This window comes from Rhinolophus sinicus, linkage group LG06 (genome assembly GCF_036562045.2).
Source record: "Rhinolophus sinicus isolate RSC01 linkage group LG06, ASM3656204v1, whole genome shotgun sequence".
Lineage (NCBI taxonomy): Eukaryota > Metazoa > Chordata > Mammalia > Chiroptera > Rhinolophidae > Rhinolophus > Rhinolophus sinicus.
In genome coordinates, this window is record NC_133756.1 from 115680803 (window position 1) to 115704823 (window position 24021).

Sequence of the window (24021 nt, forward strand, 5' to 3'; positions counted from 1 at the left end):
GCTGAGAATAAAATCATTCTAGCAAGAGAGAGTCGTACCTCTCACCTGCTTTAAAATAGGAATTTCACACATAATCATTAGCGAAATCATCAGGATAGATTACATTTAATAGTGTTACCATCCATTTGGTAGAATTTTTCCTGCTATGTGAAGTATTTTTACATCCATGAGTCATAAGTGGGTCCTGTGATTTTTTTTTTTAAGGAAACAGATATAATTATACTCATTTGATTGGGAAAGGAAATTGAAGTTGAGGAAGCGAGTGGCCCATCCTGGGTCACTGTTCTAGTAAGTGGCAGAGCCAGGATTTTGGATTTCCTGACCGAATCCATATTTCCAACATTTTTTTCTCCTATCACCACAAATAACCAAGAATGTCCCCATAATTTCCAATATTCTTCCTCCAGACCACGCCTTCTATACTTGTACCCTCACCAGGAAGTGACAAATATTCTCTCGCAAACTGTCTGTTCTGATCGTTTGTTCAGAAAATATCACCAGACCTGTAGTTGGATTAGGTCAATGAATTGTAGGCTGCTTTAAAAGACAAATGTTTCTTGCCAAAATCTAGGTCTGGACCAAGCCCCCATCTGGCTGCCTTTCTGGTGTAATGGGTACTAACCCTAAAAAAAGAATTCGGAGACCCATACAATACCAGCTCAGGACTTGTCAGAGTAGAATACTTTGCAGTTCAAAGACAAGCCGGCTTCTGGTCTGTGCTTGCCAGTGGCATTGGTAGACACTAAAGAAACAGCATTCACTCAACAAATACATTGAACTCCTCCTCAGGGCCAAGAAATGAGGATATGAAATGGTCCCGACTGTAAGGCCGCCTACTGTCCCGCAGAGAAGATCCTTAGAAAACAAGTCAAACACTGTGTGATGAGGATTATGACAGGTGAAGTCTGGGGACCATTTAGCAAGGAGATCCGCCAAATTCAGGCAGGGCGACGTAGACCAAGACTGTGAACTTAGGCAAATGAGAAAGCCACTGAAGGTTTCTAAAAGCAGGATAATGACTTGATGACATTTGTGATTTGGAAGGATCGATCTGTCCATATTGTGGGAAAGAGTCGAGGGGGAACATTTGGGGACAGGAGCCAATCAGACTATTGCTATCATCTAGGTAGAAGATGACAGTGACCTTGTCTGGGAAAGTGTCTGTAGGGATGAAAAAGTACAAGAGGAAAAGAAACCGAACCATAAAAAATAAAAATTAAAAAAAACACAGGACATTTTGATATATGATAGGTGTATTACATAGCCCCTTAACTAAAAAAATATTTAAATAACTTCAAGGATTCTGAAAGTCTTACCTTATGCCAGCTTCAAGGGGGGCGTCATCATAGGCTCCAGCAGAAGGTTGAAGATAAAGCGGTCCCTTGTCACTTAAAGGGCATCATTTCTTTTGAAAAGCTTAGCCCTTCTCTAAACCTTAAAATTACATTATTTTGGCTCTAGCAAATACCTGGTGTGAGTCCTTCCAGAGGGGATTGTTAATGTCACTTGGGCTTTCTGAATTATTGATGAGTTTCAGGGTTTGTGGAATTAATGAGCTGCAGTGGTGGGTAAGGATAGGCATATTGCTTTAAGAAAGTCAGCAAGTCACCCCAGAGGAGGCTTCTTCATACTGGCTAATGGGGGTCTGATTATCCCAGAAGCAAATTGCTGGATGAGAGCGAACCTCTTTCAACCCACAGGTTCTGAAGGTCCCTCAGAAACCCTGAAACAGATAGGATAGTGCAGGCCCTCAGGGCATAACTTGGTCCATTTAAAGAAACAGACTGGATAAAGTGTTCCTGTGATTTCACATGCAGAGCTTTCCCTCCCGGAGAGCACCTGCTTCTTCAGGCAGTTTCCAAGCAGCTCAGAACGCATGTGCTGGGCACCGTGTGCTAAGAAGAGCTCACTGGAGCAGGGCTTCCCACAGTGGCTTTTGTGGAATACAGTATTCCACATTATTATATATAAATGGTTGTAAGGGGAAAAAAAGAGTCCTGAGGTCAAATTGGAAAATGTTCTGATAATCTAATAAGCAGATTTCTTGAAGACTTCTCAGAGCCTTTAATGTATTAATATTTAGGGTGACTTTCTAGGATAAGAATATAGGATGCAATGTTTTCCACATTTAGTTGATCACAGAAGCTTGCTTTTGAGGACCTCATAGAACTAGTATTCCACAAAATTCACCCTGAGAAGTATTGTTTGAGATGATGAAACCCACTTTAAGTCCTTCCTGGACAAAGTGGGGTATAGATAAGTAGAATATAAAATTCTTAAGGCAAGGGGATAGGTCTCAGCTCTGTATACCCTAGAGTTAACACAAGGCCTGGCATCCAGTAGGTGCTGAGTCAAGTTTGTTGAAATTAAGAACAAAATCATCAAATTTGAAGTTGTTTGACCTTCTTATTGGGTTAGTTGCACTGGAAGGGCCTAACAGATCATCGCATCCAAACTCTCATTTTATAGATAAGGAAATTGGGGCCAAAAGAGAAGAAGTAACTTTTCCGAGATCCCACAAGTTAGTCAGGCAGGAGGTACCAGAACCTATTTCATTCATTGATTCAGTTCAACAAATATGTATTGAGTGTCTGCTACGTGCAAGGCATGGATGGGGCCCAAATTCGCTTTTATGGAGTTTCCATTCCGATGAAGGGAGTAAGACATTAAACTAATTGCAAAATTAAGAATTTCAGTATACTTGGGACAGTTGCTCTCCAGGAGAAGGACAGGGTGCCAGAAGAGCATGAAATGGGGAGCCCTGAACTGTCTCGCTGCCTCCCACGCGGCCACATCGTGATCCCCATGACCTTGTCACTGGGCTTGTCTCAGTTCTCTTGGGCAAGGTTTGCGTTTGTGAGGACCATAACTTTTGACCCAGACGAAAGATTATGTTCTGGTTTGTGAATTTCTTAGTGAAGTTCTACAACATTAAAACAAATCCAAAGTACTAGCTTTCATTTACTGAATACCTGCTTTTGTTACCCACTGTGCTAAATAATTGGCTTACATTATCCCATTAATCTTCTCAAGAACTCTTTGAGTTAGGTGTTACCTCCGTTTTACAGATGAGAAAGCTGAAGCCCAGAGAGTTAAATAATTTGCCAGTCATCACACACATAGTAAGTACAATGGTGCTGCGATTTGAACTGAGGTCTGTCCAGCTCCAAAGTCCACACGCTATTGCAACACATGGGTTTTCTTTTTTAAATTTAGGAGTAAATGGTGTGAAATTGGAACTGCCCTAGAAAATCAGGATCTGAGATATATTTAACAAAATTTATTTCGTTTAGAAATAATGTGTAAAGTGTCCAGCACAGTGGCAGAAACCTTCCGTATGTGGCAACTGTCATTGTCATCACTGTCTTGAAGCATCTAAACCAGGAGTAGGCAAACTACAGCCCATAGACCAGACCTAGCCCGTCACCTGTTTTTGTAAATAAAGTTTTATTGGAACACAGTCATGCTCATTCGTGTATAAATTTTGAGTGGCTGCTTTCAAGCTACAATGGCCTAGTTGGGTGATTGTAACAGAGACCTAATGACTCACAAGCCTAAAATTTTTATTGTCTGGACCTTTATAGAAAAAGTTTGCTGACTCCGATCTAGATAGCTGCCTCAGTTTTCTATTTTGCCTTTCTATGAGCCCTACCTGAGGTTATGGGTGCAACTTATTATATGCCCTCTACTCAAAATAGAAGGTAAAGCTGAATAGAAGGTTCAGATATTGTGTTCAAGCTATAGGTCAGGCTTTGTGCCTCATGCATACGTTATCTTACTTAATCCTCCCAACAGCCCCATTTTATAAGTTGACTAAAGCTCAAAGAAATGAAAGTACCCTGAGTAGCAGAGCCAGCCTTTGTTAAGGGCTCCCAAGATGGTGCTCAAGAGATAGTCTTTGCGTCTTCCAAGGAGAAGGAGTGACATCTTGGAGCAAGAGAAAACAATCTACTACCATTCTTAACATTGGGGCCCTATTTCCTGTAAGATTGATATTTTAAATACAAATGAGGCTTAATTGAAAGGAAGTCCCAACAGGATGGACAAAAATGTGAATAGCACCAATTGGGGCAAGAAGGAGTCTGTGATTGTAGAGACTGGCCGATGTTGGCTACGGAATCCGAATGCCTGGATAGTTACCTGCACACCACACACGGCTCCTGCGCTTAGAATAACTGCTTTTTGATCACTTTTGGATGGCAATGCTGGTGGCTTCTCACGTTTCCAAATAGGCTTCTGCTGTGCAAAGACCACGTAGTCTATAGACTTGCTTCTGAACTTCTGGAGGAATCCCTCCTAGGCTTGGAGTACACACTCAATAAATGTTTCCTCCTTTGACTGGAAAGGACAGTGGCCAGATGGATTGGTCGGTTGCCACGTTGAACATCTCAAATATAAATGAGCACATTCTTTTCTTTTACGTTGTAATAATAGTCAACGATCAAAAGCTTGAAACACCAAAGTTTTAGATTCTAATTGATCGGCCATTCAGTGAGTGCCTACCTTGGTCTGGCTATTATGCTGGACAGTGACATTCACGTTCGTCCCGTTAAAGAATGATGGGTCAATTTTCCGTTATTCCATGGCAGGAAATTCAGTTTGTAGCCATACTTGTAGCAGCTTGCTACTCATAATACTACGTTTTGTAGATGACAGAGTGCTTTCACATCCGTACCTGTCCCCCAAGACTGAGCAGAGACATGGAAGACGTGCCAGTGAAAGGTGGTTTTTCAGATAGCTCCTCTGAGGGAGGTGTTGGCGGGTTTGTTAAAATGGGGACTTGAATGAAAACATGTGGCAAAATAGAAACTGAAGTGAACCAATAACTTAACAGATTCTCAGGCATAGATTTCTGAGCCACACATTCAGAGAGAAGGGTTTGAAAAGGTGGTAATCAAAACCCTGTAAATCTACTTGAATAGTAATAAAAAACTCTCCACCTGATGATATAGTCAAGGCAGCGTCTAAATATTGCCTGACCCTTCTTGATTAAATCATCCGCAGCCCTCTCAGACAGATGGCCGCTCCTGTGTTAGGTTCCCACCATATTTTGTACATCTCCCTTTGGGCACTTAGCAGTGAAATATTTTGCTTATACAAATCTGTCTCCTTTCATAAGCTCCATGCTTCTCAAGAATAAGAACTAGTTCTTATTCATCTCTATACCTCCAGTGCTAGCCCAGAGAAGGTGCTTAATAAATGACAGACTGATGTACAGAGGAACAAAATTAGGAAACGGCATCCATCCTGTACCTGCGATTGCAATTGCAGACAGACCTGACTAGTCTCTCTCATCTTAGTCATCAAGCTCTTCTGGGTGTAGAGCCCTTCTTAGTGACTGCAGTTAAGATGGGAAGGAAAAGACCCCAGGACTCTTCCTCAAAAGCAAAGACAGTTTAGGAGAAAATAGGACAGAATAAACGAAAAGCCTCAGGTCCAATGGCGTTGACCTAGTAACAGAGCTGAAAAAGGTACATCCCTTTAGAATGAGATCCAGAGGTGCTGAGGGGACATGAGGAGTAAACACAGAGATGATTCCTTTGTTCCAAACAGTCTCCTGAGACAGGAAAAAACACAAAAGAGTGAATGAGGAAAAATAATCAAGCAAAAAGCTCTGTTGGTCAGATTCTGACAGGCTTACATCCACTAACTCGGCTCTAGAATCCTGATCCCTTTTGCAAGAGGGGGTTTTAGATGCGAAGGTGTAGGTTTCAGACCTATCCCTGCCACTTCCTGCCTGTACCACCTCCTGACTGTGCCAATTCCTGGCAGCACAGCCTTCGCAAATCCTTCACCCCTGAGTCTCAGTTGCCTGTCGGTGAAGTGGCAGTTCCTAATGAGACCAGCCTCCCTGGGTGCTAAGGGCACAGATGTGCTGATGGATGTGAAAGCATTTTGTAAGTTGGCAGGTGGAGTGTGAGTGTGTGTGACTGCAGTTCTCCGTGGATGATCAGACCTTGATTCCAAGTGCTTTGCCTTGCAGAGGGCTGCCCTGGGTTGTGCAATGGCAACGGCAGATGTACCTTGGACCTGAATGGGTGGCACTGCGTCTGTCAGCTGGGCTGGAGAGGAGCTGGCTGTGACACATCGATGGAAACTGCCTGTGGTGACAGCAAAGACAATGATGGAGGTAGGGCTGTGGCATCCATGGGCCCCATGCAGTTCTGGAGGTGGGGTGGGGTGGGGCTCAGGGTGGAGGGTGGACACTATTGAGTTAACAGCCACCAACACATCAGCTAACCAGTCAAGGAGGCCACCAGGGCCGGCATAAAACTGCACATGTGGCCTAAGGAATGAGTGCATACCACTAGTTCCGTTAGAATTAAGTACAATGAACTAATGTACATAAAATTAATTGCCATTGGCAGCAAGTGCAGAGGAGAAGGCATATGAAAGAAAGAATTTTTCTAACAGTTCAATAGTGGAATGAGTTGCCTCAAAAAATTAGAAGATCCCCTTCACTGGATGTGGACAAGAAGAAGCCATTCAATTCTGTAACAGAAAGTGGCAGAAAGGATGCTTCTCCAAGGAAGGATGGTTGAGTTACCTTCGGTCAAAGTCCCTTCTCCTCTGATTCTGGTGGTAACCCTCACCTTTGCCCCCACGCCCTCTGTCCCTGTGGGTTTGTAATAGAATTTGCCTTTGCTGTTGGAGTTTTTCTAAGTGCTGGACGTTCAAAACCCTGAGGGAGGCCTAGTCTTCCGGAACACTTATTAGCTGAGCGTGAAGAGATCAGGGATCTAATCCCAGTCTTTGACTCCCTGTGTATCCTTCAGCAAGCTGCTTGATGTCTCTGTGCCTCATGCTCCCTATTTATAGAATGAAGCGGTTGGGCCATGAGAACCATTCCATCCTTATATTAGTCCTAGCATTACCCTTCATCTTTCTGTTCTATAAACTTGGATAAATACAACCATAATGTGCTCTACTTTCCCACTTGAAAGATGGGTTTATTCTTCCTGGCTCTACCAATTTTATTGGGGGTTATTAAAAGAATAAACAAACAGAGATATGAAAAAAAAAAAAGGAAACAGTTAACCCTTCCTTTCTAATGGTGGTCTACCAGTTTTCCTCGTCCAGGTGTGTTTATGTAGCTCCCTCACATTTATACCGAAGGACTTTCTAGTATACAGCAGAGTAGGAAATCAACAGGCTGGAAACTGTGCATCCCACCCTTTGGGAATTTCTACTTAGAGTGATTCTATAATTGCAAAGCACCGTAAGGATTAAAAGGCATAGTGTGCTTTTGTGATTACTCTGGTTCATTTGCCTTGAGATGAACTAGCTTTGAATTGGCTCTAGCAACCTGGAAAGGGCTGTGTCAGACTGCTGATCTTTTTCTAAGCCAGCTTTCATTCCTTCTGTCTGCTGCCTGCATCCAGGAGGTGGTCGGGCCTATCTACCCAGGCCTGGGCCCAGTGGCGTAATTGTCAACAAGGAGCTTGTAGGGCTGGGGTTCGGTAGCCAGACAGAGACAGCAAGCGGATCCATGTTCTCCTTCCAAGATCTTGCAGGGTTAGAATGTCCCGTAATAGATCTGAAACTTGTGGAGTTCATTAATGCTTATGCTCCATAAATATCCAGCCTTCCAATTATGGGGCCAGGCCCTAGGCAGAGATGAATAAGTCCTGTCCCTACGCTCTGGGAACTCAGATGATGGAGAGAGACCCAAAGTTAAGTGCTCATGGACGGTGATAAGTGCTATTGAAGAGTTAGATACTGGTAGTTGTGAGAGTAGGAAAACATTCATCAGGAAGGTGACACTTGCGTAGGTAGGTGTTTCCTGAAAAGAAAGGGCTTTCCATTCAGAGAAATCATCATAGGCAAAGGCCGGCAAAGCAGGGGAGGGCACCACGTATCCCTTGGTGATAAAGGTGGTCTTCAGGTAAGATAAAGTACAATCATATTCGCTCTTTGTAGGAAAGAGATGTCAGCCTAAATTATCTGCGTAATTTCCTCGGCATTCCCCTTCGCCTTGCCTATGTAGACACGATTCCAAAGAGCAATAGTAAATCCGTGTCACAGAAGACAGGGGAAGAGGAACAACGCCAGGAGCTCATTCCCTTTTCAAGAGTCCAGGGTCTCGGCCAGAGCCTTCAAACAGCTATAGAGCATCTGGGCAGCAACAGAACTGAACATCCTTGAGAAATGTGGGGAGAGGGTGCATCTCCCCCACAGCACATACAAAAATAGGCTCATAAACAAGTTCGGTTATTCTCTCACATGAAACGCAATACCAGTGTATCTTCTGTTTACCATCCTTCAGAGCCAGCCCTCCCAGCACTAAAACTCACCCAGTTGTGTACATGGGGGGAGCCCATCGCCACACAGCTTTGGTGGGAGAAAAGAGTTTTTTGTCATAGGAAACGGGACTTATCTAGACCAGGGAAATGGAGCCCCCTCCAGCTGCTCTGAGAGATGAACAAACAGGAACTGGAAAAGAACAATCAGAAAATCCCCAATTTTCTGATTAAGGAGACTTATACCTCTTGCATTCGTGGAGCGTGTTATGGCCTGAAAGGAGCTTTTCCATTTAGCAAAGCCGTACAATGGTACTGTAACCCGAGTTCATTCACTCACTCGACGGACATTAACTGAATGAGTATCTACTCTGTATCAGGCCCTGTCCTGGGTCCAGGGGCCTCTGAGACAAATAAGACACAGTCCCTGCCCTTGTGAAGTTCACAATCTGGAGGGAGAGAGGAAAGCATGCCATTGCAACGCAGGGGGATAAGAGCTGTGCTGAAGGAGCAGCCACTCAGTCAACTGCAAATGCCTGGGTATTCCACTGGGAGCTGTGATAAAGTCCCTGTCCTGTGAGGCGTCCAGTTCAGCCAGGAAGACATCCCATGGTCTTGGGTTCTCAACTGTGAAACGAGGGAATGTCTCACCTCCGTGCCCACTCAGCTCAGTGGGTTCTCCACCCACTGGGGGAGTCAAAGGGAAGGTTCAGGGGGCCCCTGCTTTGCAGGGGGTCACAGATGAAACAACCATAGGGTATAGACTGTTCCTAAGTGCCATAGGAGGCAGGGCTGTCCTCACTGTCTCTGTTACTCTGGGTCTTGGCCAAATGGAGATGGTTTTGATGGAGGGAGAAACAGGGCAGGCTGTATAAGGCAACACAAGAGTGAGCCATATTTAGCTCTGGGTGGTTTTCAGTTCAGTGAAGCACACATTTGTTGGCCTCCTGCTGTCTACAAGGCACCATGCTCCTTTCTGAGGGGATATAAAGACCAATGAACATGGCCTCGTCTTTCTCCCTCAGGAAACTCACAGTCATTTGGAAGAAATATTATCCAAACAACCAAATCTAATCGAGGCAGAATAAAATAAGTGCCTTTATTTCAGCCATGATGTGGGATGTAGCATAATCCCAAATAAATAAGTTAGGGTGGAGGGAAGAAGTGTTAGAGCCTCGCGCAGTGATTGTTCTTGGCTGATACGACTCAGGGCCTTGGAGAAGGAGTTAGCAGAGTTTAGTGTTGAGTAACTACTGGAAGAGACAGAGAGCATCAGCTTCAGCCCCCTCCTTCTACTCCCCTGCGTGCTACAGACAGGCAAATGGGAGCCCAGAGAGGGAATGTGACATCGTACACGTCAAAATCACAGAGAGTCGCTAATACGGCCTGGACTTAAGGCCCAAGACTCCTGAGCCATTCCACTAGCCTTGTGGACCTAGAGCACTTCCATCTTCCCCTAGAGCCTTCTCTTCGTTCTCTTCCTCCTCTTCCTCCTCCTCCTCATCCTCCTCCTCTTTCTCCTCCTCCTCCTAAAAATGTAGTGTGAGTACTCAGACTTACTTGAATTTAAATAGGCTACAACAGTATCACAAAGCCAACTAGAATATGAAAATGACAATTTGTATGTCATTTTGTAGTTTGCAAAGCAATCGTGCATCCTCCCAACATTACTGGGAGGTATGTGGTATTATCATCCCCTTACTATTTCCTTGTGATGTGGAAACGGGGAGTGAGCAAGCAGAAGGATTTTGCCCTGGGCACACAGCCTGCAGGTGGCAGAAATTGCCACAGTCTGTGAGGTCTGGCCACATTAGAGTTTTTCAGCGTGCCCAGACTTCAATTTTTAAAAATTGGAATTACACTCTCTATAAAATTTTATATAGTCCTTTTTTCATTTATGGCGCCATCATAAACCCAACTGTGGCTCTTCAAGTTATCTGAGAACTAGCAGTTTCTCTTCTTTCCCAATTTGCTAGGGTTAAAGCAATCCTTTCCAAATTAAACCTAAATTTTAAGCTTCATTAAGAGTGCCGTTGCAGTGTTTTTAAACTGTGAGACGCCCCAAAAAACAAGTTATACAACATGACTGAGTTGGGTTTAGCTTTATTGGTTTGTTTTTGTTTTCATTTATGGTTGTCAAGATTTAAAAATAGGAAACAGATCCTGAATGTGACTGAGTGACTCTCCGCCTCCTGATCCTCTGTCGGGGCTGCCGAGTTAATCTCACATGCCCCCAGATTTCACCCGGAGCACTGGTCGGTGAGCAGGACCAGTAGGGCAGGCAGGCACAGAGACCCTGGCTCACCACTCAGCATAAATTCCTCTGTGTGCCCCACTTGATGAAGAGGGCATGCCCTGTTCATAGTGTATCCTTTATCAAGTCCCTTATGAAATGCTGCAACATGCAACTTCTCATTTGTTACACATTCACCTTCTCATGGGGATGTTCCTTTCACGCCCATTTCAGAGATGGTGAAACTGTGCCCAAACATGCTGTGTCTATAAATTGAGGATAATAATGCCTAACTTGCAGGGTTGCTGTGAGGATTACAGGTGATGTATTCAACATGCCTGAGGCAACATAGCACAGTGATTAAAAGTACAGGATCTGTCCCCATATTGGATTCAATTCCTGGCTCCTCCATTTGCTGACTGCGTGACCTTGAGTGAGTTATTCAACTTTTATCACCGGCAAATGTCGGTTGTCTTTCTTCTGCTCCTTTCCACCTGTCATTACAGAAGCATGAGTTTATTATAAAATAAACATATATTCATATATAAATAATCATTTTAAAAATATTGGAATTACGTTCTCTGTAAAATTTTATATAGTACTTTTCTCACAATATTCTTCTCCATATAGTAATGTATTTTGACCTTTTCCATATCTATATTAAAATTTATATTCCAGACTGTTATATGTTCATGGCTAGAAGGGAAGAAAACCAAATGTACATAAAGGAAAATAATAACCATTTTTTAGCGAGCATTCCAAAGTACCAGGCACTGTGCTAGACTTATAGTGATTCCCCAGCCCTCACAACACACTTGCAAAGCAGACATTTTCATGTAGGGAAACTGAGGCTCAGTGCGCTGAAGTCGTTTGCCCCAAGTCACACAGTGAGTGGATCAATGGGAGAGCTAGGATGAGAATGAAACCAGGGTTTACAAAGAAGCCAGGATAAAAAAATCCACTGGAATTTAACCAGACCCCTTTTGATAAAGAATCTTTAAAAGCTTCCAGACGTGGTCATTTCTTTCGGCACTGTTAGTCCCATGAAAAACCATCATGGATTGCAATACAGATCAGTGATTTATGTAACCAGGAAGGAGAAATTTCAAAAAAACTGAGAATGAAGCCCTCTGTCCTCCATGTTGCCCATCTCCCATTGCTGGAATGGAGAGTTCCCATAAAGCCACAGAAGTTGTTCACCCTTCAGACTATCTCTAAACTATGTGTCTTGTGATAAGAGACAAGAGAGAAATTGACCTTTAAAAATCCTGCGTTCTAAGGGACAGATAAAGATCTTGCAAGCCTTTTCATAGAAGGCACAGAATTTATGATGAGCAAATGACAAAACCTTCCCCCGGATGTATACAGAAGGAGAGGCACACCCCACACTGCACTCCCAGGGCCTCCTGGATGCTGCTCACAGCCTGCGGTGAGACAGCTCTGTGGCCAGACTGCAGACAGTAGCGAGATGAGGTTGGCTGCCGGGCTGTGGAGCTGGGGGAGGAGTTGCACCTGCAGAGAGACAGATGGACTTGTTATACACGGTCCGCAGGCCAGTGCAACATGCAAACTGCGATGCAAAGAGTGGGAAACTAGCCCACAGGGGTCCGCGACCTGCCCCCAGCTCTGTTCTCCTTTTGGCTTATTCTTCTCCATCCTTCCAATCTCAGTTTAAGCATTCTCTCTTCCAGGAGCGATTCCAGCCCCCAGTCTGTGTTGGGTTCCCACCTTGGGCTTCACCACAACCCCCTCTGCTTCCTTCTTTCCCGGCACTCTGTGGTCTTTGTCTGATGCACCCAACTGAATCCTCCGGAGGCATGACTCTGTTGTATTCTTGCCTGCCCAGTGCTCAGCACAAAGCCAGCCGGATAACAGCTGCTATAGACAACAGCAACAACAAAAGCCAGAACAGGCCTGTGTCCTGTGCCTCCTTTCTAAGGAGAGGAACAAGCTCTTCCTGGAGGGAGGCGGGGAGTGGCTTCATCACATCCCATGGCCCTCAACGGGCTCTGCCACACTGATGGATTTGGGATCCATACATAATTATTCATTCATTTTTTTTCCATTCATTCAACAAATTCGATGTTTTGTGTTCAAGGCACTGTGCTATGCATTCGGGATACAGAAATAGACAGGTCACGTCCTGCCCTCTGTGGAGGGGGACGGGGCTGGGAGAATTGCCATGTCCAAAGCATTGATAGAGTAGGAGATATAGACTGTGGAAGAGAGCCTAACTGCTGGATTTGGAGGAAGATAAGGGGCCACATGCCCAAATCTGCCACTTCACTAGCAGTATGACGATAGGTAAATCACTTAACCTGAGCCCGTGTCCTGTTCGTAAATATGAGAAGCCTAGCTGACCGCCTTCAATAGAATTCTCATGCACACCTTTCACTGTCTGTGAAAGTTACAGCAGGCAGCCACCAGAGGAGACAGGCCTATGGCAAGTGAAGGTCAGAAGGTGGCGGTCAGACAGGTTAGCCACAGAGGTTGCCCCGTTGACCTTCCACTTTACTGATGAGGATGCTGATATCAGAGAGGGAAGTGTGTCATCCGAGATTCCACCACTCAGTGGCAGCTTTTAAAATCACAAAATGGACAGGAAGCTACTTCTAATCAGGACTGCAAGTGGTGGCAGAAGACTTCACCCATTCCTTTCTCCCTGCACCTGTCTGCAGAGGGGACCCTGGGAATAGCCACAGGCACGGGAAGGACACCAAACGTTCTTACATTGAATTACTCACTTACTCTTCACAACCCAGGAACCGTTCAGAAATCCTGAGAGGTTGGCAGAGCTTATTATCCCAGTTTTACATGAATAAATGGTATCTCAGACATATGAAAGGACATGCCCAAGGTCTCACAGCTAGAGAGTGGCAGACCCAGGGGAGGAACTGGGTCTTCAGGCTTCTAGCCTGAATTTTTTTCTCCCAAATACCCCTGCCCCTAATTCTCAAGGTCAGTTGACACCCTCCAGCAGGGTAGGCACTGAGGAGGGATGAAAGCGGAAACGCATGGCCTTTACCCTCAAGTCGGTACCATGTAGATGGAAATGTTAGCAAACAACAGTGCTCCACGCACCGTACCCCATTTGAGGACTGGAGGCGGGGAATGGCACGTCTTCAAGTTCAAGAGTCATGAGTGCATGAACCACTTTGGAATGTTCATGTACTGCCCCAGACACCTGGCCCTTTTTCTTCTTTTGTTTTCCTCCCTCCTCCCTCCCTCCCTCCCGCCTTCCGTTCCTTCCTTCCTTTTTTCCTTCCTTCCTTCCTTCTTTCCTTTTAATTTCTATTCTGCCTTTTTTCTGGCCATTTCCTTCTCCCTTCCCTTTGCCCTTCACCCCCACCAGAGACCACGCTCGATGCAGCATTGCACTTCACCCCTCCCAGACCCTAGCAGCCTGAATGGCCCCTGACATTTTCTTCTGCCCCTCTTCACTTTCACCACGTAAGGACAGGGAGGAGGCCTTCAGAACTGTGCGGAAAGAAGAAATTTCTGGGGAAAAAAAATGTTCTTTTCCAAATGTTGGAGTTTTAAGTCTAGGAGAATTTTATTGGAAACTTGAAGGAAATTGAGGAAAATCATCTCTCTTTTCCTGGTGGGGTTTGGGGTTTTTGTTTTGTTTTGTTTTGTGTTTTTCTGCTGTGATAATGAGGATCTTTCAATGGGAATAGCAAATGTATGAAACATGGACGTTTTATAAGTCAACCAACTTTTGCGTAATATACAATTAAGTGAAATATGACGTGCTTAGGAAACGTAAATGTTTCCAAAATGATCCAAACCAGAGAATCCCAAAAACTACATATCAGTGCATTTCTAATCCACCTCAAAATTTGCTTTTCAGTCCCCAAAGGATACTTTTTCCTCTTAATGTGACTCTTCTAAAATTGTCATCTATTCCTAAGAAATTTAAACTGTGGAAGATTCTCTCTTGCTATAGAGCGGCCATATGCCCTGTTTCAGGCTGCCATATGTTGCATTTAAAAATATAAAGGGGGTCTGAGTGAAGGCTGGTCTTGTGAACTGAGCCTTTGATAAGAAATTTGTGGCCCCAATCATTTTTAAAATATGTATGTATCTCATTTAAATATAGTTGTCTCTATTAGCAGAGGTTTAGCCCAAATTTACTACTTAGGAAATATTTGCTGAATGAGTGATTAGGGAGGGTCAACATAGGAAGGTGTAGGCAGACATAATTCTTGGTCTGGCATGAATCATTCTAACCTGTGAAACGTACAGTGAATAATTCCCCAGTCCCAGGATCTCTCATCAAAGCCCTGTTTGTGTGATATCTCCATTTCAGAGAACCCCAATTCTCAAGTCTCCTGAGGTCTCTACTATCCTGCATAGTGTTGCCATGGCCATGTTTATCTAATTCAGTTCTCCAAGGCCAGACTGCATCCAGAAAAGTCTGCCCTGAAATGTAATCAAGGGAGGGGGCCACCCTAGGGTCTGTTATCAGGACACTTGCTCAAGCTCGTTTCCAGCAGAATGGCCAACTAGGTCATCACAAAGGCCCTCTGGCCACAGGAAACAACAATTTGGTTTTAAAATTCACTGCTGAATTTGTTTTTAAAAGCGGAAAAAAAAAGAGGTGTGGGGGGATCCCCATATTCCAGAAGCAAGGACGAAGGTAAAAGCTAGAGCAGTAGATACTGGGATCCTGAAATGAGTCAGATAGCCCTGATCTCCAGGAGCCCATTGTCTGGAGAGGGAGACAGAGAGAAAATCAAAATTACAGTAGAGGGGAGATGACTGCTGTAATGGAAGAGCACAGAAGAGTAATATTTCAGCGAGACTCATCAACTCATGTTTTCCACTTAAGAAATAGTTCCTAAAAATCTCTTCAGGACTCAAAGAACCTTTCATATTTCACAAAGAACTGAGTTCACATTCCTAATCAGCTTCTTCCCTGACGATGCGACCTTGACCAAGTTACTTTACCTTTATGATGAGCCTCTGGTCCCTTCTCTCCAAAATGAGGGGGATGGTGATGACAGTGGCGACTTTATAGAGTGGGGAAGACTCAGTGACACTTTCCTTGAGGACATTCCTAGGACAGCGTTTAGCACAAGGCCTCGTGCTCAATAAGTGGCAGCTGTGATAATCATCACTGTCACCATCATCATCATCATTTAATGTAAATATTAGTAACAATAACAGTAATTCCTGGCTCACCTTCCCCAGGACTAGAGAACAGGAACCAGTTCTTCTAAGGTGCCACAGAGCAAAGTGTTTATAAAAAGGTAAAAGCCTGGCTTCCGGGAACTGCTTTGGTGGTAAACAAGAGCAGGCAAGAGCTAATAAAATTTCAAATTAGCCATGACTTTTCACGGCCCTTCAATTGTGCTAGCTGATTTAATGGTCAACGGCCCTGCTCGCTGGGATTGAATAATGGAGCATTTCTGCCGAGTTATGGATGCGGCAGCTGAATCTGTCATGCTAACATCAATAGCAGAATGCAAATAACCCTCAGCTCGGGCTGTAATTGTGTGTTTAAGCAATGTCTGACAGGGCAGCACAAGAAATTACAATGGAGCCCGCTGATTGCAGGAGAAGACAGGTGCTTTGCTGGGCAATTAGTTGGTGACTCTGGGAGCTGGGACGGGAGCTACAAGTTAGGATTCAGGACAGTGCTGGTGTGACAGGAGGCCTGTCCGCCACCTCTCAGGATGAATCTGGCAGGTGAGCAGACGCAGAACAAATGGCCCTTCACTTTAGGGAGCCTGTTCTAGGTTTAGGGTCAGGAAGAAAAACTAACTACCCTTACTTCAGTACTTACTGTGTGTCAGGTACTCTGATAAATCTGGGGACATATTTATTGATGTAACGCATACTTATGTGACGCTTTCTTTTATAATCCCCTCATAAGAGATGTGAGAAACTGAAGCCAGAGTTTAAGTAACTCGCCCACGGTCACACAGTAATGAGTTTCAGAGCCAGGATTTGACCCCAGACAGTGTGGCTCTGGAGTCCATACTTTACCATTGTGCTGCCCTCAGGTAGCTATGAGGTCTTGGATACCATGCAGAAGTGAGCAAGAAAGACAAGGGATTTTTGTCCCTAATTTATTAAGGAAAATGTGCCTGGGCTCCCCTGACCCACTGGATTTCAGGGAGGTCAGGTAACTCCCCTGAGACCACAACACCCCTGAGGCAAGTGAGGAGTCGTGGGGGTGCTACCTGTGTGGCTGGGGCTTCAGTCTGGCCAATGCACATGCAGGACTCTGGTGGGAGCATCTGTACTGCAGCCCTTGGAGATAGAAGTGAGGGAGGCGTGTCTGTGATGAGACAAAGACTGGGGCTCCAGAGTAAACACAGGAACTCAATCTGGACCTGGAACTTCCGTCTCCGAGTCTCAGTGATCCTCCCATCATGCCACACTGTTTATTAAATTGAATGAAGATGGTGGTTTTCTGCTTTTCTGGCCTGTCATTTGGTTTTCCTCCCCTGATTTGTTTGTTCATTCATTCATTCAATGTTCATTCATTCATTTATTTAACAGTGATGTTTTAAACACCTATAGTAAGTGCTGTGGATACAACAGAAATAGGCCCAGAACAGGACCTATGCCCCCAGGGTGGTGGGGCAGTTTGCCCAAAGTCACACAGCTAATCAGCCGGAGAGGCAGAATTTAAACCCCCAGAGGAGCACAGGTCTTTAGACGGTTCTCTGTCTACAAAGCGCAGAGACTGTAACCCTGGGCTTTTCCTGTGCTTTGGGCAGCACCCTCTACTCCCTAGGCTTGTTATCCATTTTAAGTTACGCTGTTGGGTGCCTATAAAAGCACTTTGGAATAATAAGGGCCAAACTCTGTGGTCTGCTGGAATTTCTTTCTTTGCACTTTGGAAAGCTGGAAGCTGGAAGTTAATTTTCGATCCTGAAAAAAAATCCATCCATGTGGTAAAGAGAATTCCCTGCAAATGGCAACTCAGTCAGAGACTTAAAACCATCCAGTAAACTCAGAATGCCTCTCACAGCAGGCAGACCTGGGTCTCCACATATTTACATGCAGCTGGGAGAGAAACTGAGAACTTCAGTGCCTTCAAGATACTGCCTCGTCCTCACCCCCAAAGCCAGTCAATTGCCAGGCTTGATCGGTTTTACCTCTTAAATGTGGCTCAAAACCATCCAGTTCTCTCAATCTGCACTGGTAGCACTCTAGTCTCAACAAGTATTATTTTTCCCCTCTGCCACCTCGGCAACCACCCCCGCCCATGGAGCCCCCAGCTTCCACCCCCTGCTTAAGACCTTTCAGTAACTCACATGGACCCTGAGGGAGGGTGAAATACAAACTCCCTAACCTGCTCCCCACCCAGAAGCCCGGCACGCGTGCACCTGCCAACCTTGGCAGTCTCTTCCTGTGCTGTTCCCCTCACCTCCTGAGCCCAGCTTTTGAATTTAGCAACTCAAATGTTCAATGTATTCTCTCACTTCTGGACCTTCATATATAGAATTCCTTCTCCCTCTATGGAAAAAAAATATAGCACATGTCCTACTGTACACGGACTTGTCTGTCTCTCCTACTAGACTAGGGGATGGGACCAGATCTGAAGCCGCTGGAGCTCCTTGGTGCCCAGCAAAGGCCTTGGCTTATATCAGGCACTTAATCAAGTTTTTCAATGAGTGGAAACTAGAGCAGTGAATGAAGGCATTGTGGACTCCTGTGGCCGAGTGAACATGGCAATATAAACCTGATGTCCTGTCACCCCTGTAGATGGCTTGGTGGACTGCATGGACCCCGACTGCTGCCTCCAGCCCCTCTGTCATGTCAACCCGCTGTGCCTGGGCTCCCCGGACCCACTGGACATCATCCAGGAGACACAGGCCCCTGTGTCCCAGCAGAACCTGCACTCCTTCTACGACCGCATCAAGTTCCTTGTGGGCAGGGACAGCACGCACATCATCCCTGGGGAGAACCCCTTTGATGGAGGGTGAGTCCAGTGGGCCCCATCTCTGGCCGTGGCTCTCTGAGGGAGGACCGATTGACTTCCAGGGCCGCGTTTGGGTGCGTGGGGGTGGGAGGAGGCCAGGAGTGGGCCTCGAAGGCTCTTGATGGAATGTCAGGGAGGCAGAGGCACAGCCGCAGATACCCACATTTAGGAAATATGCTATCCTAGGCATTTGGAATTTTTATGAGCAAAGTTTTGTTGTTCCCGCTGGGTGATAGATGGAGAGAGTGAGAAATCAAAGGTCTAGGGGGAATCTTGGATCAATACCCACTTTGCAGTTGGCTGTTACTGATTCTGCAGTCTCCAGATGAGCTGAAACGCTTTAACACTGCTCACCCTCAGAGCGGATGGCCAGAAGACTTGCTAGGCTGCGAGTGGGGTACCTCGGCTGGTGTACCAGGCCGTATGCCCATGCATTCTTTTACAAGTTTTCAACTGTGTCATCCATTGGACAGTTTTTTTCCTGAGGTCTGCTCTCTGTCAGGTCCTGTGCTAGAATCACAGAAATGAGTAGAATACAGCCCCTGCTCATTGGTCACTCATCGTCTATTACGAGGAGGACAAAAAGAGACAGTTCCAGTGTGATAGGCCAGAAATATGCCCCCAGGACATTCGGGGAACACAGAGGAGGTGCTCTTGGGTAGGGGGGAGGCCACGACTTAAGAACTGAGTCTTCAAGATGAGAAATAGTTAGCTAAGCAACGGAGGGAGAGGGTTTTCCAAGGAGAGGAACCAGCTTGTGCAAAGTCCCAGAGGCACGAAAGGGCATGGGAGCCAGCAAAAGACTGCTCTCTATTCTCTGCTCCCTAGATCAGGGTCTGTGAACTAGGAAAAGGTATCCAAGAAGGAGGGATTTATAATAATCTCTTTGGAATGTTTTCCAATGGAGTGATGCCCCATGTATGCAGAGCTTTCTCTAAAAGTCAGTACAGTTCAACTGAGCAGTCACACATTGTGTACCTGCCATGATCCTGATTTCTGTGCTGGGAGTTCCTGCCCTCAGTGAACAAATGGGGTACTGCTGAGGGGTGGGAATGATGAAGGACCTTCTCAGGTTCTGTTTAAAGGGAAGTCAGCAGGGCTTAGTCATGGGTTGGTTCTGAGGGACGCTAGAGACAGGGATCTCCTATTCGGATGCCTGGGTAGATGGTGGTGCCCTCACCAGGTGGGGAACCTGAGAGGAGAGGAGAGCTGGGAGCCAGGATGACTTCCACCTGAGCACTGTCAGGACCAGGAAGGGACAGGCCTCAGGAGGACACCCCAGAGGAAATACCTATTTATAGTTGATAGGTAATTCTGGAGCTCACATGGAGGTTAGAACTGGAGATCTTGATTTATGAGCCATCAACAAACACGCAGGCGTTGACACTATGCGAACACAAAAGTTTTCTCAAGGAGAATGAGTAAGGGGAGACAGGAACCTGAAAAGGGATGAGGGTAGCCACCCCAGTGTGTGGTATTATCATCCCCAGTGTGTCATGGGACTCTAAGGAGAAGGCCTTGCTACTGGGATATGACAGAGCCAGAGTCACACCAGGGACCATCGGACTCAGAGCCCACGATTTCCCTCCGCCCAGCCCTTTCTCACAGGAGCAATGACAAGATGGGGAAAGTGAAGTTGGGGGAAGTGCTCTGAGCCCAGCAAGAGGGTCACGCATGATAAAAGCAAAATACTTGAATCGTCTTACAAATGAAGGTACTTGATAGTCCAAACCCTTCAAACTACCCTGAGAATATTGAGAACCTCAGAGGTTAAGTGACCTTCCCGCATTCACAGGCTAGTCAAGTGGCAGAGCCAGGAGCAGAAATAAAGTGAGGAAAACTCTTATTTGTTTTTCTTGGCCAGAAATGCTGCCTTTGTCTCTGGGGAGGAAGCTTCCTGCTCCCTTATTCGCCTGTATGATTTTGTATGTATGCTTGTCGGCTTTCCCTTGGCGTGAGGTCTTTTAATCAACTGGAGGTATAAATATTATTCCAACCAAGGGGAATATTACTTGCTCAGCTTTTCTTTACTAGACCCATTATGGGATCTGATTAGGGCTATGGCTGATTGGCTGCTTCTGTCTGTTCTGCTTAAGAAGTGCCATTACCATGCCGTCCTGATCAGTACCAGCAGGGACCATGTCCCCTGCATGTCCTCTGGTCACTTACCAAGCCTGCTGCTTATGTGCCATGAATCACTGAGGGACTTGCACAGGAATTTCAGTATTGTGACTCTAGCGGGTCTGACTTGCTTTAAGGAGGCTGTCAAGTGGGAAACTTGAGAAACTTGTACTGGGAGAAGTGGACCTCTCGGCTAAAGGGAAAAGCATAGGCTTGGGAGTCAGACCCATTGTGTTTCAGATCCTGGCTCCGCCACTATTAGATGCTTGGGTCTCTGGTCAAGTGGTTGAATGTGGCGAATATGTGAATGTCTGTCAACTCTCTAAACTGAGTCCTCCAGGAAAGGAGTGCATCTTACTCATTGTAGCACTTATTTGCACAAGACAAATCTGCATATATACTCATATTGCCTTGAACAATGAAGACATGGAAGGAAAGAGAGAGGGAGGGATGGAGGGAAGGATGGTGGGAGGGAAGATAGATGGATACCTTATTTTACTTAATTTTATACTGTGGAATCAGATTCCAGAGAGGTTCAATCATCTGCTAAAACTCACATTACAGACTAGTAGCAGAAGCAGGAGTAGATGTCAGCTCCCAGATTATTGTTTATATATCTATCCCTTTCTGTTAAATTACAGATGCTTTCAAAGAAAAGACCACACAAGGCTCCAAACCCATAATATTGGACCATATAGTATTTGCTCTACAAATGAATTGATAATGGAAGTTTCTAAATGTTACTGTAAAAGTTCCCTTTACCTACCTAACATTTGCCTGAATCCTTGCAGATCTAGGTTCAGATGAGACCGCTGTGTATCACTACTGAATGTCCCCAAACAGATTTTATGTAAAACAAGCCCAAGTGACTGGAAACCCCGAAAGAAGAGGCAACAGATGCTTTCCTCTTTAGACTACCTCCTTGGGAGTCCATGACCTTGACCTGGGCCAGTAACACAGTGTTTATTTGCACAGTTGGGATAAAATGAAATCAGTTACCAAGTTTGGGTTGTTGCTTTCCTTCCTCTCATGTGAAGGAAGGTTGACTAATAGGAAGTGCCCGGAGTTTGAATCTGCTTGACCTCCCACTTGTTCGGTGTGACCTCAGGGAAATGATTTAACCTTTGTGCACCTGCCTCCAATTGTATGCTGACAATAACAACAACTATTCATGAAAGCCATGGAAAGTATTAACTGAAATAAAGGACCTAGCGCAGGGCTTGGCACACAGTGGTCAGTGAATGGTGGCTTTAAGGGCAGCGACCTAGCCTAATGAAAATATCCAAGCTTTGGAATTAGAACGGGGTTTAAAGTCTGTTGCGTCCGCTTTCTAGCTGGGTGACCTTGGGAAAATTCCTTAATTTCTCTGAGTTCCAAGTTCCTCATCTTTATGAGCGGGGTTATAATGTCTATTTTTCAGGGTTGCCATGAGAATTAAATGAAAAAAACAAAACGTACATAAAGTCTCAACCTAGTACTGGCCACACACACAGAAAAATTTGCTAATGGTATGATGATGGTGGTGATGTTGAAAAGAGCTTCCAAATCCACTTTCTTAATTGGAAGTGAAACTTGACAGTAACCTGCCCTCCAGGAAAGTCCAGAAGCCACGCAGGGAGGAAGCGGGTTTAGATTGTCAGCCCTTATTTGGGGAAGGGAAAAGGCAGCATTCTACCAGCCGGCTGTCAGCCCGGATCCCTGTTAGGGAGGAATCCAGTGGCACTTTTCCAGAGAGGGAGATTTCTGATGGGCAGGCAGACTTGACTTGGTGCTTTTGCGTAACAATAACAAAGCCTGTGCCTGACAGAAAACCCCATATCCTCCTGCACCCTGTATGTTGCGCCACATTTCTTAGAATCTGAATGGGAGTCCATTTAACAGGTTCCCAGAAGCAGGCTGTCAACCAGAAACCTCACAGCATTTCCGAGCTCAGCAAGGAAAGGCAGCTCCTTCACTCCGCAGATTCGTGGCCGTGTGTCTAACTCAGGGAAGGGGGTTCCTTCTGCTTCTCTGCAGCACCCCAGCTGGTGCCAGAGGTACTGGCGTAGAGGTGGCCCTCGGGGAAGGATGGGCAGCAGCTCCCCCAGATGTGAGGGCCCAGCCCAGCAGAGTGGGCTCTGGGCTCGGCTGGATCCCTTAGAGAAAAGCATAGAGCTTGACACAGAACTGAGGCAAAAGTACTGCCAGATGGACTTAGAGGGAGGAAGGTCGCTCTCAAGAAGCCTGTCTGGTTCATCTGTGTCCCCAGATCCCAGGACTATGCCTGGCCCAGAGCAGGTGTTTAATGCAGGTTTAATGAATATAGTAGCTCTATCTGACCACCTGCCATGGCTGCCCTCAACTCCACATAAAGCGATGGAGGTGGTCTAAAGTCAGTCTAAAGTAGTGGGGGACATAGCAGGCTCGGAAACCACCATCACCAGATCAGGTGGCTCAAATTCCATCTTTCTATCTGGTCTTGGATGCCTGGACCCCACCTGCCTAGTGAAACACCTGTCCCTCACCTGGAGTCCTGGGGAGAATACAAAGCAGGGTGCCCTCTATTGAGACTATTGAGTGGGAGAGGAAGAGGAGGAGTCATTCAGCTCTGTAGGTGGAAGGAGGATCCCCAAATGGATTGTCCATTCAAGGAGGACAGATGACAGGACTTAGTCTGTGGAGCTTAGGACCAGACAGCTGGGAAAGGGAGGGCAGCATGGGACGTTCCCTCCTGAAAGAACACTCGAGGCAGCTCTTTTCTTGTTACATATACAACTTGGTTTGTATCTATTCTCTTGGGAAGGACTGACCGGGTTGGAAGGGCTGGACATAAGGAAGACACGTCATTTCGGTGAATAGTGGTGGCTTGCTGGTGTGGGACAGGTTAGCAGATTACAGGAAGAGGTTCTGACAAAAGAACCACCCACCCCCACGTTATCTGAATATTGGTTCAGAATATGTTTGAGGACACTGCGTTGGTGAGAGAAGTAATGTGATGTTGTCAAGTCTTGCTGGGCTCCCTGAAGCCTAATAGATTACTAGCTCATTAGTAGGATGAGAACAGATTATTACAGAAGTCAGCAGACGGGACACACTGAGCCCAAAGAGAAAAGACTCAAGGAGTCAGGGGGACTTTAGAAAAAGGAGGGATGGGTGACCAGAGCATCCATCGCAAAGGAGGCAGAGGATCATGTCCTACACAGAGGGTCACATCCTGTGGAGAGGAGAGATTGGCTAAATTCAGAGAGGGACAGAGGTGCCCACGAAACACAAGCGCTATTTGGTAAATGTTGACCAGCACCTCCCTGCACTAGGCCTGCAAGGAGCTATGCCTCTGTACCCCATTATGCTGTGGGCTCTGTGGTGTCCCATGCCCTGCCAATCATCAGACCCCTAATGCCTAGCATAGGGGTTGGCACAGACTAAACCACAACGAATGGTAGAATGAGTCAGTGAGCCAGCCAGTCAGCCACAGCTGAATGTCTGGAAAGATGTGGAGACAGAGTGTT

The 24021-nt window shown here is 45.8% G+C and overlaps 1 protein-coding gene across 14 annotated transcripts in view; it reads left to right on the forward strand.

The window, feature by feature from the left end:
• Positions 1 to 24021, forward strand: part of TENM4 (teneurin transmembrane protein 4) — a 972743-nt gene that overhangs the window by 862023 nt on the left and 86699 nt on the right. For all 14 annotated transcript variants that reach the window (XM_074335694.1, XM_074335699.1, XM_019726370.2 and 11 more), the window contains 2 exons: positions 5984 to 6130; positions 18196 to 18412. In XM_074335694.1, the coding sequence (XP_074191795.1) occupies positions 5984 to 6130; positions 18196 to 18412 (364 nt within the window). The remainder of the gene's footprint in view (positions 1 to 5983; positions 6131 to 18195; positions 18413 to 24021) is intronic.